Source organism: Erinaceus europaeus, chromosome 11 (genome assembly GCF_950295315.1).
Source record: "Erinaceus europaeus chromosome 11, mEriEur2.1, whole genome shotgun sequence".
NCBI lineage: Eukaryota > Metazoa > Chordata > Mammalia > Eulipotyphla > Erinaceidae > Erinaceus > Erinaceus europaeus.
The window spans coordinates 51,301,566-51,315,563 of NC_080172.1; the positions used below are offsets into that span (position 1 = coordinate 51,301,566).

The 13,998-nt window shown below is 45.1% G+C and overlaps 1 protein-coding gene across 3 annotated transcripts in view; it reads right to left on the reverse strand.

Moving 5' to 3' along the window:
* Positions 1-3,490: 3,490 nt before the first annotated feature.
* LOC132541356 (T-lymphocyte surface antigen Ly-9-like) overlaps positions 3,491-13,998 on the reverse strand; it is a 57,431-nt gene continuing 46,923 nt past the window's right edge. The window contains exons 4-6 of one of the 3 annotated variants that reach the window (XM_060201670.1): positions 13,491-13,620; positions 13,235-13,317; positions 12,919-12,975 (exon numbers count right to left, since the gene is read on the reverse strand). In XM_060201670.1, the coding sequence (XP_060057653.1) occupies positions 13,281-13,317; positions 13,491-13,620 (167 nt within the window). In that variant the 3' untranslated portion in view covers positions 12,919-12,975; positions 13,235-13,280. Of the gene's footprint in view, positions 12,976-13,234; positions 13,318-13,490; positions 13,621-13,998 lie in introns of all 3 variants that reach the window. The other 2 variants (XM_060201667.1, XM_060201669.1) reach the window with 2 other exon arrangements.

Below are 13,998 nucleotides of genomic sequence, written 5' to 3' on the forward strand. Positions count from 1 at the left end.
AGGCAGTACTTTGCACATTATGAAAAGAAATTTTAATGAGGTAACCACACCTGCTGATCTCACAAGGTCAATGGAAAGCTGGTCCCAGGTGTGATGTAGGTAGAGTTTAGTTAAAGAGATTCTCATATGGTAAGGCCTTCCTTCACTTTAGGGCCTTGGGGAAACCTTTCCCTGAAGGTATTCTGCATCTTAGTATCATTTCTGTACTATTCTTACTTCACAGCTGTAATAAAGGAAGTTTGGACCTTGCATACCATGATCACATTTTTAAAAAAAAATTTTTAATTGGGGAATTAATGTTTTACCTTTGACAGTAAATACAATAATTTGTACATGCATAACACACTTTTCCATATAACAATACAACCCCCACTAGGTCCTCTGTCATCCTTTTGGACCTGTATTCTCCTCCCACCCACCCCAGAGTCTTTTACTTTGGTGCAATACACCAATTCTAGTTCAGGTTCTACTTGTGTTTCTCTTCTGATCTTGTGTTTCAACTTCTGCCTGAGAGTGAGATCTCCCCATATTCATCCTTCTGTTTCTGACTTATTTCAGTTAACATGATTTTTTCAAGCTTCATCCAAGATTGGCTGAAAATGGTGCAGTCACCGTTTTTATAGCTACTCAGCTATTAAAATCCACTGTGTATATATACCACAACTTGCTCAGCCACTCACCTGTTGTTGGACACTTGGGTTGCTTCCAGGTTTTGGCTATTACAAATTGTGCTGCTAAAAACATATGTGTACACAGATCTTTTTGGATGGGTGTGTTGGGTTCCTTAGGATGTATCCCCAGGAGATAAATTGCAGGATCATAGGGTAGGTCCATTTCTAGCCTTCTGAGAGTTCTCCAGACTGGTCTCCACAGAGGTTGGACCAATTGACAATCCCACCAGCAGTGCAGGAGGGTTCCACAACCTCTCTATCATTTGTTGCTGCTACCTGTCCTAATGTATGACATTCTCAGAGGAGTGAAGTGGTATCTCATTGTTGTCTTTCTTTGCATTTCTCTGACAATCAAAGACTTGGAGCATTTTTTCATGTGTTTCTCAGCCTTTTGGATCTCTTGGGTGAGTATTCTGTCCATGACTTCTCCCCACTTTTGGATGTGTTATTTGTTGTCTTGTTGAGATTTGCAAGCTCTTTATATTCTTAGCCTCTTGTCTGATGTATGGCATCTTCTTGTATTCTGTGAGGGGTCTCTTGGTTCAGGTATTGGTATCTTTTGCTGTGCAGAAGCTTTTTAATTTGATGTAGTCCCATAGCCTGGCTTATACTTGCTTTAGTCTCTTTGTAAGTGGATTCATTTCATTGAAGATGTCTTTAAAATTTTTGTGGAAAAGAGTTCTGCCAATATTTTCCTCTAAGTATCTGATAGTTTCTGGTCTAATATCCAAGTCCTTGATCCACTTAGAATTTACTTTTGTATTTGGTGAAATATAGTGGTTCAGTTTCATTCTTCTGCATGTTTCAACCCATTGTTTCCAACACCATTTGTTGAAGAGACTCATCTTTCCCCATTTAATAGTCTGAGCCCCTTTGTCAAAGATTACATGTGTATAGATGTGGGGGCTTATTTCTGGGCTCTCAATTCTATTCCACTTCTCAGTATGTCTACTCATGTTCCAGTACCAAGTAGTCTTGATGACAGTGCCCCTATAATACCATTTGAGATATGGGAATGTGATGTCTTCAGTTCTATTCTTTCTTTTCAAGATTGTTTTGGCAATTCTAGGTCTTCTCTGGTTCCAGACAGACATTTGTAGCATTTGTTCTATTCTCCTAAAAATGTTCTTGGGATCTTGATGGGGATAGCATTAAATTTGTAGATGGCTCTGGGTAGTATATTCATTTTGATGATGTTAATTCTTGCAACCCATGAACATGGAATATCTTTCCATTTCGTTATGTCTTTTTCAATTTCCTTGAGTAGTGACTCATAATTTTCAGTATACAAGTCTTTCACTTCTTTGGTTAGGTTTATTCCTAGATATTTTATTGTTTTTGTTGCTATAGTAAAAGGAATTGAGTTTTGTTTTTGTTTCTTTTTGTACTTGATTTCTTTTTTAAAAAAATATTTATTTATTTATTTTCCCTTTTGTTGCCATTGTTGTTTTTTATTGTTGTTGTAGTTATTACTGTTGTTATTGATGTCATCATTATTGGATAGGACAGAGAGAAATGGAGGAGGAGGGGAAGACAGAGGGGGGAGAGAAAGATAGACACCTGCAGACCTGCTTCACTGCCTGTGAAGCAACTCCCCTGCATGTGGGGAGCTGGGGAGCTGGGGGTTCAAACCGGGATCCTTATGCCAGTCCTTGTGCTTTGTGCCATGTGCACTTAACCTGCTGAGCTACCGCCCAACTCCCCTTGTGGTTGGTTTCTAACCTCACCACCTCATAGAGAAGATATTATTTATGATTTCAATATTCACATATTTATTAAGGCTGTCTCACATGGTCATATGGTCAGTCCTTGAGAATGTTCCATGTGCACTTGAAAGAGTTGTATATTATATATTAGGGGGAGGGGATGAAAAGTTCTGAATATATCAGTTAAATTCATTTTGTCTATGACTTCATATAAGGCCTCTATTTTGTTGTTGGCTCTTGATATGATCTGTCTCTTGCTGTGAGTGGTGTGTTGAAATCTCCAACTAATACTGCACTACTGTCAATGTCTCCTTTAAGGCCAGTAAGTACCCTTTTTACATTTTTGGGTTCATACATATTGGGAGCGTATATATTGATGATGATTATGTCTTTCTCTTGGATTGACTCTCTGACCAATATATAGTGTCCATATATGACAATTTTCAGCTTCTTTGCTTGAAAGCCTAATTTAGCTGATATTAGAATAAATGTTTCTGCCTTTTTGTTTGCATTGTTGGTTTGTGGCACTTTGCTTCAGCCTGTCACCTGGAGCTTCTGTTTGTCTTTCTTTTGTCGGTGTGATTCCTGGAAACATAGGATAGTGGGTCTTGCTTTTTAGTCTATTCAGTCACTCTGTTATCTTTTGACTGGTGAATTTAAGCCACTCACATTTTGGGTAAGTATTGATAAGTGGGGTTATAGCAGCACAATTTTTAATAGCTCAAACTTGGAAGCATTGCAGATGCCCAAAGCTGTTAAAAGTGATGAAGTAATTTCTTTTGCTTTGTTTTGAATAGAGCTTGAAATAATCAAGTTAAGTGAGGAGAGACAAAATTAGAAGGATGAATACAGACTGATCTCACTCACGAGTGAAACTTAAGATACCAAGACAGAAAGGGGAAAAAAAATAAACAAAAAAGTGAAACTTGGGCAGGGTTTGGTGTATTGCACCAAAGTACAGGAGTCTGGGGAAGGAAGAGAAGGGAGGGTGTTGGGTGGAGATGGAGTTTGGGGTCCAGGTGCCATGATGTTGGAAAATGACCTAAGTTGGGGGTGAGAGTATTTTGCAGTTACCTCTCACAGGATGATTTACAACAAGAAACTGTATCCATATGCCAGCAATTGTTTGGTTTATTGTAACACTCCAGTATAGCAAGCACAAGAAAAAAAATAGAACGACCAAAATACACCAACAATTACACTACTGTGTGTTTGTCTAAAAGGAAGGAAACTGCTGCTGGAGCCTCATGTTCACAGCAGACTGTTTATAATAGCTAAGGCATGGAAGTCCCCTAAGTGTCCACCAGCAGCTGAAGGATAAAGTAATGTGTCAGAGGGGCCAGGAGAGAGCTTGTGCCGTAGAGGACGTGTCTGTATGGGGCCCTGGGATCAAGCTCCAGCACTCCATGGAAACATCACGAACAGCCCCATCGATGGTAGAGGGCTGTTGTGATGCTTCTTTTCTCTACGTCTGTCTTATCCTCTTCTCTCTCCCTCTCTAAAACAAAGAATGAAAGATTGGGAAGCTCCTACACAAGTGGTAGTTTCTGCTGACACACTAAAAATGTTTTTTTTTCTATCTATGTGAAGAAATATAATGAAACTAGGAGAGAGATGAGCTATGTAGCAACCCTGTCTCATACTTTTTGCTCTCCCCCGCCTGGAATTTCACAACCCCATGTGATTGTCACCACCAGCAGAAACCAGATTTGCATTTTTTAAAACACAAGTTTTTTTCTTTTTAAATTTGATTTTATTTGATAGGACAGAGAGAAATTGAGAGGGGGTGGGGAAGAGAGACAGAGAGACACCTGCAGACCTGCTTCACCACTTATGAAACTTCCTCCCTATAGATGGGGACCAGGGGCTTGAACCCAGGTCCTTGCACATAGTAATGTGTGTGCTCAACCTTGTGCACCATCCCCCGGCTCCATGTAAGATATTCTTGCAGATACAATCCTGTCTCCCAGTTCTTGAGGTTATCACATACAAACTGCCTCTGTTCACAGAGATACTACCCCCTGAACACAGACAACTAATTTTCCTTCACACCCTATTTATTCCCTTTTCTGAAACGAGGCTTTGCTACATTAATTCACTTTTCTATGGTGGTAAGCTTTGCCTGTCAGGACAGTACATAAGTGGGAACCTACAAAGGGGGGGAGAGGAGAGGCTGATCAAATGTTCTTTCTGTCAGCAGCTTCTCCAGGCTGGACTTTATATTAGATACACCATAAGGCTCTTTTGTTCACCTTTTCTCCTCACAGTCACGGTCATTTTTTTTTCAGTATATGTGTGTGTGTGTACACATGCACATGTGCATACATACTTACACTGGAATACACGCAGCCATAATCAAGGAAAATCTTGTCACTGGCAGCAACATGAATACATGCATGCACCAGGAGGACACAGTGCTGAGTGAGATAAGTCAGACAGAACAGAACAACACTGTGTCACAGAAACAGAACAGAAGTGGATGGGGAGGTGGTGCACCTGCTAGAGTGTACACATTACAGTGTCCAAGGACTCAGGCCTAAGCTTCCAGTCCCCACCTGCAGGGGGGAAGCTTCACAAGTGGTGGAACAGTGGTGTAGGTGTGTGCTTCTGTTCACTTCTCCTCTCAATTTCTCTATCTATCTAAAATAAACAAACAAACAAACAAAATAAAGAAACAGAACAGAATGGTGGTTTCCAGGTGGCCTGGGGATTGAGTCAAATAAACTAGGTCTGAGCACCCAACCCTGAATTTACAGAGATCTCTTGCAATTACTGTGGGCTCCGAGGGATTTATGTCCTAGTTGCCTCATATCTGTGCTCTTCCTGTATACTCCATCTTATCCAGCTCTCCATTTCTCACCTCCCTCTTCTCTCTCTCTCTCTCTTCTTCTCTGGAGATGGAGGTCTGTCCCTCTTTCACCCTGGGGACTTAGCTCTGCTTTTGGCTTGCCTCTGACCTTGGTTAAGGAACAAAAGAAGGAACTACTGTTATTTGCACGTTGTGAGAGCCCAGACTCTGTGCTCAAGCATGATCAGTTCATTCATTTTAGCAGAGAAGCCACAGTGACAGTGCTCAGCTGGTGATACTGCTCCCAAACCTAAGACATAAGGACACTCAGGTCATAGCCTTGGGGCCGAGAGAGCCCAGGGAACACCCCACCATAGCTCTGTGAGACTGCAGCAGTGAGGCAGAGCAGGCTAAATTCTCAGAGGCCCCTTCCTGTGTCCCTTCCACAGATTCTGTGAGGCTAATTAGAAAGGTGCAGCTTTGGGCCTGTGTGCCTGTGTGTGTGTGTGGGGGGGATGCAGATGAGGGAGGAGAGAGTCCTGTGCCTTCCCTGACTGTGCTGTGAGCTGCTAAGTGATTTTCCATGTTCTAAGCAACTGCTGGGGTGATCTCCACTGTGGCATCCAAGAACAGCCTTAGTGACAAGCTATTGTTCTCATTTTCTGCAATGGACTCACTGCCTTCCTGAGCAGCTTCAGATCACTGTGGTGGCTTCCTCTCCTGAGCCCTAAGCCTTCACAGAGAGACCTGCACTCCTGACACACATGGTCCCACATGAGTGGGTGGGGAGCTATAACAATCCACCACCCCACTCCATCAGGAGCCTCCTCTGCTTCCAACCCTGCTTTCTATACCTACTATCTTGAAACAAGGGCTGGGGGACAAATGGCTTCCACATCTGTGTCAGGATTGTTGGGTGTGATCCTTGGGTGGGGCAGCCTCTACCAAAGAGTTCCTGCTTCCCATATGTGCAGCTGTTGCAGGGCAGGGCAGAAGCCCCTATCCTTTCCAGGGTCCTGTGTCGTCCAGATGCTTCTGATCCTGCTCCTGCTCCCCTTCAGGAGCTCAGGTCTGCACAAAAGTGCCTTTTTTTTTTCTTTTGACTGCCCACCTCTAAGCTCTGACTTGTGGTGGTATTGACGATTGAACCTGGGACCTTTGGTGCCTCAGGCATGAAAGACATTTTACATGACCCCTACACCATCTCTCCCCAGCACACAGCATTATCTTTCTCTGTCTCTCTGGATCTTGCTGCAGCACCCTATTCTGCTTTTCAGCTGACAGAGGGCTAGATATCTGCCCTCAATATTTTTAAATGACATCAATATTAAACTATGATATTGGCATTGTCTCTAAGTAAGAATTCCATTACCAAATTAAGTGTTGATTTGTCTGGATAAGTGAACTTTGCTTAGGGAGTTTTCAAGGCTGGTCTCCATTTGTTGATTTTAATGACATCAACCAACTGTTGAATATCATCAGCTGTTGAACAGAACTCTTAGCAGGGAGAGAGACGTTCTGTATTTCTGCTGCCCAATATGAGAGAGAATAGACAAAAGCTTACTATTACTACTACTACTATTACTATTACTACTATGACGATAACAACTACCAGAACACTGCTCAGCTCTGGCTGATGGTGGTGCTGGGGTTTGAACCTGGGACCTTTGGTGCTTCAGGCATGAAATCTGTTGCACTACCAATGGCCTTATCTCTCTGCTCCCACATGTGTACTTTAAATATGACGACTGTGAACGAGAAACTGAATTTTCAGTCTTTTAAGGTGTAATGAAGTTAAAGGGCCAGGTCATGACTCACCCCAGATAGAACACATATTCCCATGTGCAGGGGCCTGGGTTCAAACTCCTGGTAGCCCTAACTGCAAGGGGTAAGCTTCAGGAACAGTGGAGCAGTGCTGTAGGTGTCTCTTCTCTCTCTGCCTCTCACCCTCTATCAAAAACCATTTAAGGAAGTTAAAAGTAAATGACTACCATTTTATTCCTGTTTTAATATCACTGAACACATTTTTTTCTTCATGGATTTCCATTCCTTTTCTTAAGACCAAATGTGGAAGGGGGGGCAGGTGGTGGCACACCTGGTTCAGTGTATACATTACAGTGCATAAGGACCTGGGTTCAAGCCCCTAGTCCCCACGTGCGGGGGGAAGCTTCACAGGCTTTCTATCTCCTCTTTTCAATTTTTCTGTCTCTATATAAATATAAATAAATGAATAAATGAGAGAGAAAGAGAGAGGGAAAGAGGGAGAGAGAGAGAGAGGGAGAGAGGGAGGGAGAGAGAGAGAAACAGAGAGAGAGAAGACCAAAACTGGAGCTGAGGATCTTTTTTGTGCAGAAAACAATAAAGATGCCACAAGGATAACAGGACAATGTCCTGGAGCCATTTTTACCAGGAGGTTTGTATAAAAAGCTATTTCCTGTTGCATACAAAAATACCACCCTTTTTTCTTTCACTACCACCACGGTCACCTCCCCACATCTCCTTCTTGGTAGTGATAGTGAATAATTCATATTTTATACCACTCTTGGTTTCTCTCTGATGGACCATCCATACTGAAGCTGAGATGCTCACTTTTTTCATATGGAGGATGAGAGGCAGAGAGGGAGAGACAGCACAGCATCACTCCACTGCTTGTGAAGCTTCCTCTGTGCATGGTGCTCTCATATGGTGCCAGGGGCTTAAATCCAGGTCCTTACACATGCAGGATGTGTAATCCCTTTTCCAAAAACATATTTTATTTACTTAAGTAACTGAAATACAGTGAGAAAGGGATAGAGGAAGGAAGGAAGGAAGGAAGGAAGGAAGGAAGGAAGGAAAGAAGATACCAGAACATTGCTCAGCTCTGGCTTACGGTGATGCTGGGGATGGAAACTGGGACCTCACAGTCTCAGGCATGAAAGGCTTTTACATAGCCATTATGCTCTCTCCCCAGTGTGTTTCACTTCTTTAAGATTCCATGGTACCACCAGGGTCTGCCCTGCTCTCCATCTCTCCTCTGCCAGGCTCCTGGACTTGATCACTTCAGTTTCTCAAGCATATGATGCTTCCTCTCATCTGTCTGTTTGCCTGCCGGTCTGTCTATCTATCTATCTATCTATCTATCTATCTATCTATCTACCTATCATCTATCTATATCTGTCTTATGGTAGTTCTGAGGATTATTGGACCTGGCAACTTGAAGCCTCAGGTACAAGAGTCTCTTTGCTTAACCATTGTGCTATCTTCCTCTACTCCTCCACTACAAAGATCTTTGAGTTTGTAATTTCCTGCCAGGGAAATTCTCCTCCTGCTACCATTTCCCTGCTTAGTTGTACCCAGTTTTTGAAATCTCAGATTAAGTGTTTCTATCATGGAGATTGCCTCTCTGGTCCTTATCCTTAAGCAAGAGTTCCACATTAGAAACTCTCAAAGACTCTCCACACTTTCCAATCCTTCATAACATTTCTCTGTTTGAAAATCTACATTCATTAGAGGTATTTTGCTTCACATGAACTGAGAGTTACAAACTCATGGTTCTTTGCTCATCATGCATGTGGGAAAAGAAGGAAGCAACAACAATCATCTTCTAGCTTACAGAATATTCTCTGAATTTAATTCAAGTATTATTATAGAATTCATTGCCTAAATGAAGCAAAATTAAAAAAACAGGCACACATACTGATTATATTGTTAGTGGTTATCAGTTACTTTCATAGAACATAGAAACAAATAGTGAATGTCTTAAAAAAGATGTCTTAAAAATCAGTTTGTCTTAAAAATGTCTTAAAAATCAGATGTCTTAAAAATCAGTTTCTTGCACTGGGTGGTGACACATCCAATAGAGCGCACATATTATAATGCACAGCAACTCGAGTTCAAGCCCTTGGACCTCAATGGCAGGGGAGAGGCTTCATGAGCAGTAAAGCACTGCTATAGGTGCTGAGGAGGAGGGAACAGCTAACTGGGGCCATTCCCCTGTTTTCTCCCATGGAAGAATCAGAGAACCAGGGAGATGAACATTTATTAGCAGAAAGCAAGGACAGAAAAGGAGAAGAACTTACAGGCCATGTAGGCATGTAGGGCAAACACACACACACACACACACACACACACACACAGACACAGACACACACAACCCCCCCCCCCCCAAGGCTTCCTGGACTTCCAGGCTTTCTAGTCCCTTCAGAGGAGGGGTGGCACCCTCTGGGGAAGTGCTTCAGCCTTAGTTCTTCAGGGACTCACATCTGCCTCCTTCTGTATTCTGTGGCTTTTTTTTTTTTTTGCAATCAGGTAGAGTGGGAGTGCTGGTGCAGGATATGCACACACACAGATACACTGGCTTCTGGTCCCTGCCTCTGGTCCCTTCTCCTGGCTTCCTGAAGGCTGAAGGGGGAGGAGTGCTGCTTTCTTTCAGCTGCCCTCTAATACAGGTGTCTCTCTCTCCCACCCCTCTCGATTTCTTTCTGTCTCTATCAAATAACTAAATACAGTATTAAAACTTCATTGTTTTGAGAACTAGGTTGCTAACATGTATTTATGAAAAATGACTTTTAAGGCATCAAAGGTCCTAGGTCCAACCCCTAGAACCATCATAAATTAGAGCTGAGCAATGCTCAGGTGAAACAATAACAATAATAAATCACTGTCTTGAGATCTGATTTCTTCTATTGAATTGCTATGGCCCAAAGTGAGTAGAACGAGGAGGGAAAGACAGAGCAAGGCAGACAAGCTCTTGTAAAGATCTCAGAAGGAGCTCAGCTCATAAATGTCCTCTGACTTTCTCCCTTTTGCCTGTTTTTATTTTTTTAATTGTAAGCAGGGATATCACGGGGACTTGGTGCCAGCACCATGCTGCTCCTGCTGACCATTTTTCTCCTTTAAAAAAATTATTTTACTAGATAGGACAATGAAATTGAGATAGAGGGGGAGCTGGAGAGGAAGAGAAAGAGAGACACCCCAAGACTGCTTCACCAGCCGTGAAGTGCTCCCCCTGCAGGTGGGGAGCGGGAGCTTGAACCAAGGTCCTTTGGGCATGGTGCTATGTACACTTCCTGAACTGGTTATGATATGTGTATCACTGCCTGGCTTCCTTCTTCTTGTTCTTTATGAAAATGCCACCTTTGCGATGAAACCTGCCACACCATTCAGAGAGCAATAGGCCAGTCTCCACCCAACCCCAGAATTCCTGATCTTCCTTATCTTCCTTTGATTTTTATCATACGTATGTATATGTATGTAAATTATATATATATTTAACATACTGGCATGTTCAGGTTTCAAAAAGACTTCTGCAAATGCACAAGTGCCCCCCAGCCACCTGTGGGGTGATACAGAGATGTCTAAACATCCCTCTAGAGGAGACAGGGTACTGTCATAAACTAAGAGGTAGCTGTGGTGGCAGTAAGAAAGTCTAGGCTCACTTAACCTCTCATGGAGGCTGTGCCAGGATCCCAGGACGGCAGCAGCAGTGCTCAGCTGCTTCACGGGCAACAGTCCCCTGGCAGAGACCCACAGGGGGTGCAGGGAGCAGAGCCCTGTGCCCACTGCTGCATGGCAGGGAGGGAGGGAGCCTGGGGTGGGGGTGAGGGTGGTGAACGGGAGGCTGGAGGCACTGCACAGTCTCCCCAGAGTGGCCCTGGCTGGTGATCTGGCTTCTGTATGATTATGTTCAGGCTGATTCTTCCTCTCGGGGCCCAGCCCCACAAGCTCCAACGATGCTCCTCCTTTGCCAGGTTGAGCCTCTCACCTACCTGGGCAGAGAGATGCACCCCTGGATACCACCTCTATCTTCCTCTGTGGCCCCTGTTTCTGGTGTTCCGCCTGCACAAAGACCCTTTTGATTGGGGTTCTCTGCTTCTTTAGAACCTCCTCTTGTCTGAGTTCCTTGAAGGTCCTATAACTGGTTCATGAAACCCATGTCCATTCACCCCAACAATGGTGATGTCATTTCTTCCTCAACAGCAGTGTCTGCTCTGCTGGCAAAGCTGTTTCAACACCCTTTCAACCTCCCTGGGGGTTCTCTGGTGCCAGACCTACCCACGCAGTCACTCCACACTCAAGGGCTGTGTTTTGGACAGGGAGACACTCAACAGGAAAACTAGTCTCAGAGAAGGCAGGTGGAACGGGCAGGTTAGACTCAGGATGTCAGAACCAAGTTCTAGAGCCAGAGCTGTCCTGAACTGGAAGAGGTGCTTGGCGACAAAGTGGGGCTCCTGTCAGTGCAGGAGTGTAATCACAGGTCCCATGGCAGGTTGTTCTAAAGCTCAGGTTGGGTAGGATCCACGGCTTACCTCCTTCTACTGGGAGAGACTTAGATTCTAGAAACTCTCTGTGGCTAAATCAGACAGGATTGCTGTGAGCTCCAGGCCCAGCTTCCCCATAAGCATCTAGTGGACAGAGCTCCTTGAGATAGCCCTGTGGGGACAGGGCCAGGTCCAGAGTGCTTGCTGCCTGGTCTGCCTCACCCAGAGCTACAGCTCTGTTCTCACCCAGGACCAGACCTCTGTTCTCAGCTCAGCACTGTCAACAGTACTGGAAAAAGGTCTTGGGAGCTCCTTGGGAAGATGGGGCTCAGCTCACCTTGGAGATGGATCCAGCAGAGACCAGGGAGTGAGATCCCAATCAGCCCAGAGACTGGCGTCACCTTCATCCTCCCTGGGCTGTCAGTTCTCAGCATCACAAGGCAGTGCTTTGTGTCCGCTGCCTGGTTTTGAAAAATTTTTGCTTGCACAAAAATTGTCTTTTTTAAGGCTTAAAGGAATTCACTTTAATGAGATCAGTGATAATAATCCTTCTGCTTGTAAGAAGAAAATGCTCATAAAATCTTTGCCTTGTCTTTCTGTCTGAGATTTTTGAGGCTTCTGCACACATGTAAATCAATGGTATTTCATAAAGATCTTTTTTTTTTTGTCACCAGGGTTAACACTGGGGTTCAGTGTTTGCACTATGAACCTATGGCTCTCTGTGGCCATTTTTTTCCTCCTTATAAAAATTATGACTGAGACAGAGAGAAAGAACATATGATGGGGAGAGGGATAAAGAAAAAGAAAGACAACTTCAACACTGTTCCATCATATATGAAGCTCCTTCTCTGTAGGTGAGGATTGGGGGCTTCAAAACTGAGCCTGTAAGCATGACAATGGAATAAGTTTAAGATATAGGCTAGACAGGGAGCCAGGAAGGAGGGCTCTGGCACAGGTGAATGATATGCGTTGATATGCCCCCAGCACACACACACACACACACACACACACACACACACACACACACACACCTCACAGGTGCTAAGGAAGTTGTCATTTACTCCCCTGGGGGTTCCACCCCCCATGTTGCCTCCACTGACCCACAAGGCAGCATCAGAACCTGGGTCCTGACACCCTCTCTGTGGTGTCCACATTGCTGTTAGGCCCCATACCTGGCCGGAGTCTCAGGAGACACAGAGAGACATAGCAAAGGCTGGGGTACCACGTTCAGTCAGATGGGGCATTGAGGAGGCTTCAGGAGTGGAGCGTCAGGGGTCAGGGAAGTGACAGATGGAGTGGCTGGCTCAGAGGTGAGGGTTCTGACGCCTGCATCCTGGGAGATGTCAGGAAACAGCCCCATGTGCCCAGGGAGCTGAGCTCTGAGGGTCAGAAGCAGAGAGCAGGGCATCTGGCCTGACCAGTCTGGGAGAGGCTGATAGCAGAGGCGCCAGCAGGACCCGGTCTTCTGCTTCTTCTCACTAGATTGTCTCTGTGGCCTGGCCTGTGGCTTGGACCTCACTGTAGATGGTGTTCACATCCTGCTCTTCTTCCAGATGCCTCTCACTGTTACCCTGGGGATGCAAGACATGGTTTCTGGAGCAGCTGGGGACAGAGAGGAGCTAGAGGGGCCCACCTGGGCCAACACTGGGGTGTTGCTCTGTATCTGAATCTCCTGACACCAGCTTTGCACTGGCTAGTGTGTTTGCAGTTACTTACACTTCTCTACAGCAAGAGATAAGGAGATGTTGGGTCAGAGATAGCAGTGGCTAGGATGGAGAAGCCCTGACCCAGCTGGGAGTTCAGTGCCAGTGGGTGTGACTGCTCCCTCACCTGGCTCTTGATCTCCTTTGGGATCAGATCTGCATAGTAGATGCCATCACCAGGTGCCTCCTGGTCCTCCTGCCATCCTGCATCTGACTCACCACAAAGAGGGGCTGGAACCTGGGCTGGAAGACTGCACCCCTCCCTGTGGGAAGCCCAAGGCCAGGTCCATGTCCCCTCCTTTCCTGCAGGGTCACTCCTGAGCACAGCATGCAGGAGAGAGGGCTCAAGGGATAGTGGGGACTGAGGAGGGGAAGACACCTACCTCTCCCAGTCTCCATCTTCTCCTTCTTTTTCTTCTTCCCTTTTTTCTTTCAGAGAAGCAGTCCAGCCCCTAGGACTAACAGCGCAGCCACAACGATCCCGGGGATCACTCTTGAGAAAAGAGCTGTCTCCTGCCCATCAGAACCTGTGAGCCTCACACAGAGTGAGGACAGAGCAAGAGAGAGAGACATGAAGTTCCCACTGTCAAGGGGAGAGACAGAGAGAGAGAGAGAGAGAGAGAGAGAGGGAATAGGTAGAGACATCTGAGGCTCAGAGTATGAGGATCCTGGCAGCTTCACTCACTCAGACAGCTCAGTCTCCCCTGGGACCAGGAACAATGAGGTGATAGATAGATCAGCAATTCCTTCCTGAGAGGCTCACATCCAGGAAGAGACTGAGGAAGTATAGCAGTTGCCAGCAGGAGGCACTGTGCATGGAACTCTGTTTCTGCCCTGAGGTCTGTAGGCTTATCCCTGGAGTAGCAGCCAGAGGGGGCCTGAGGAAGAGCA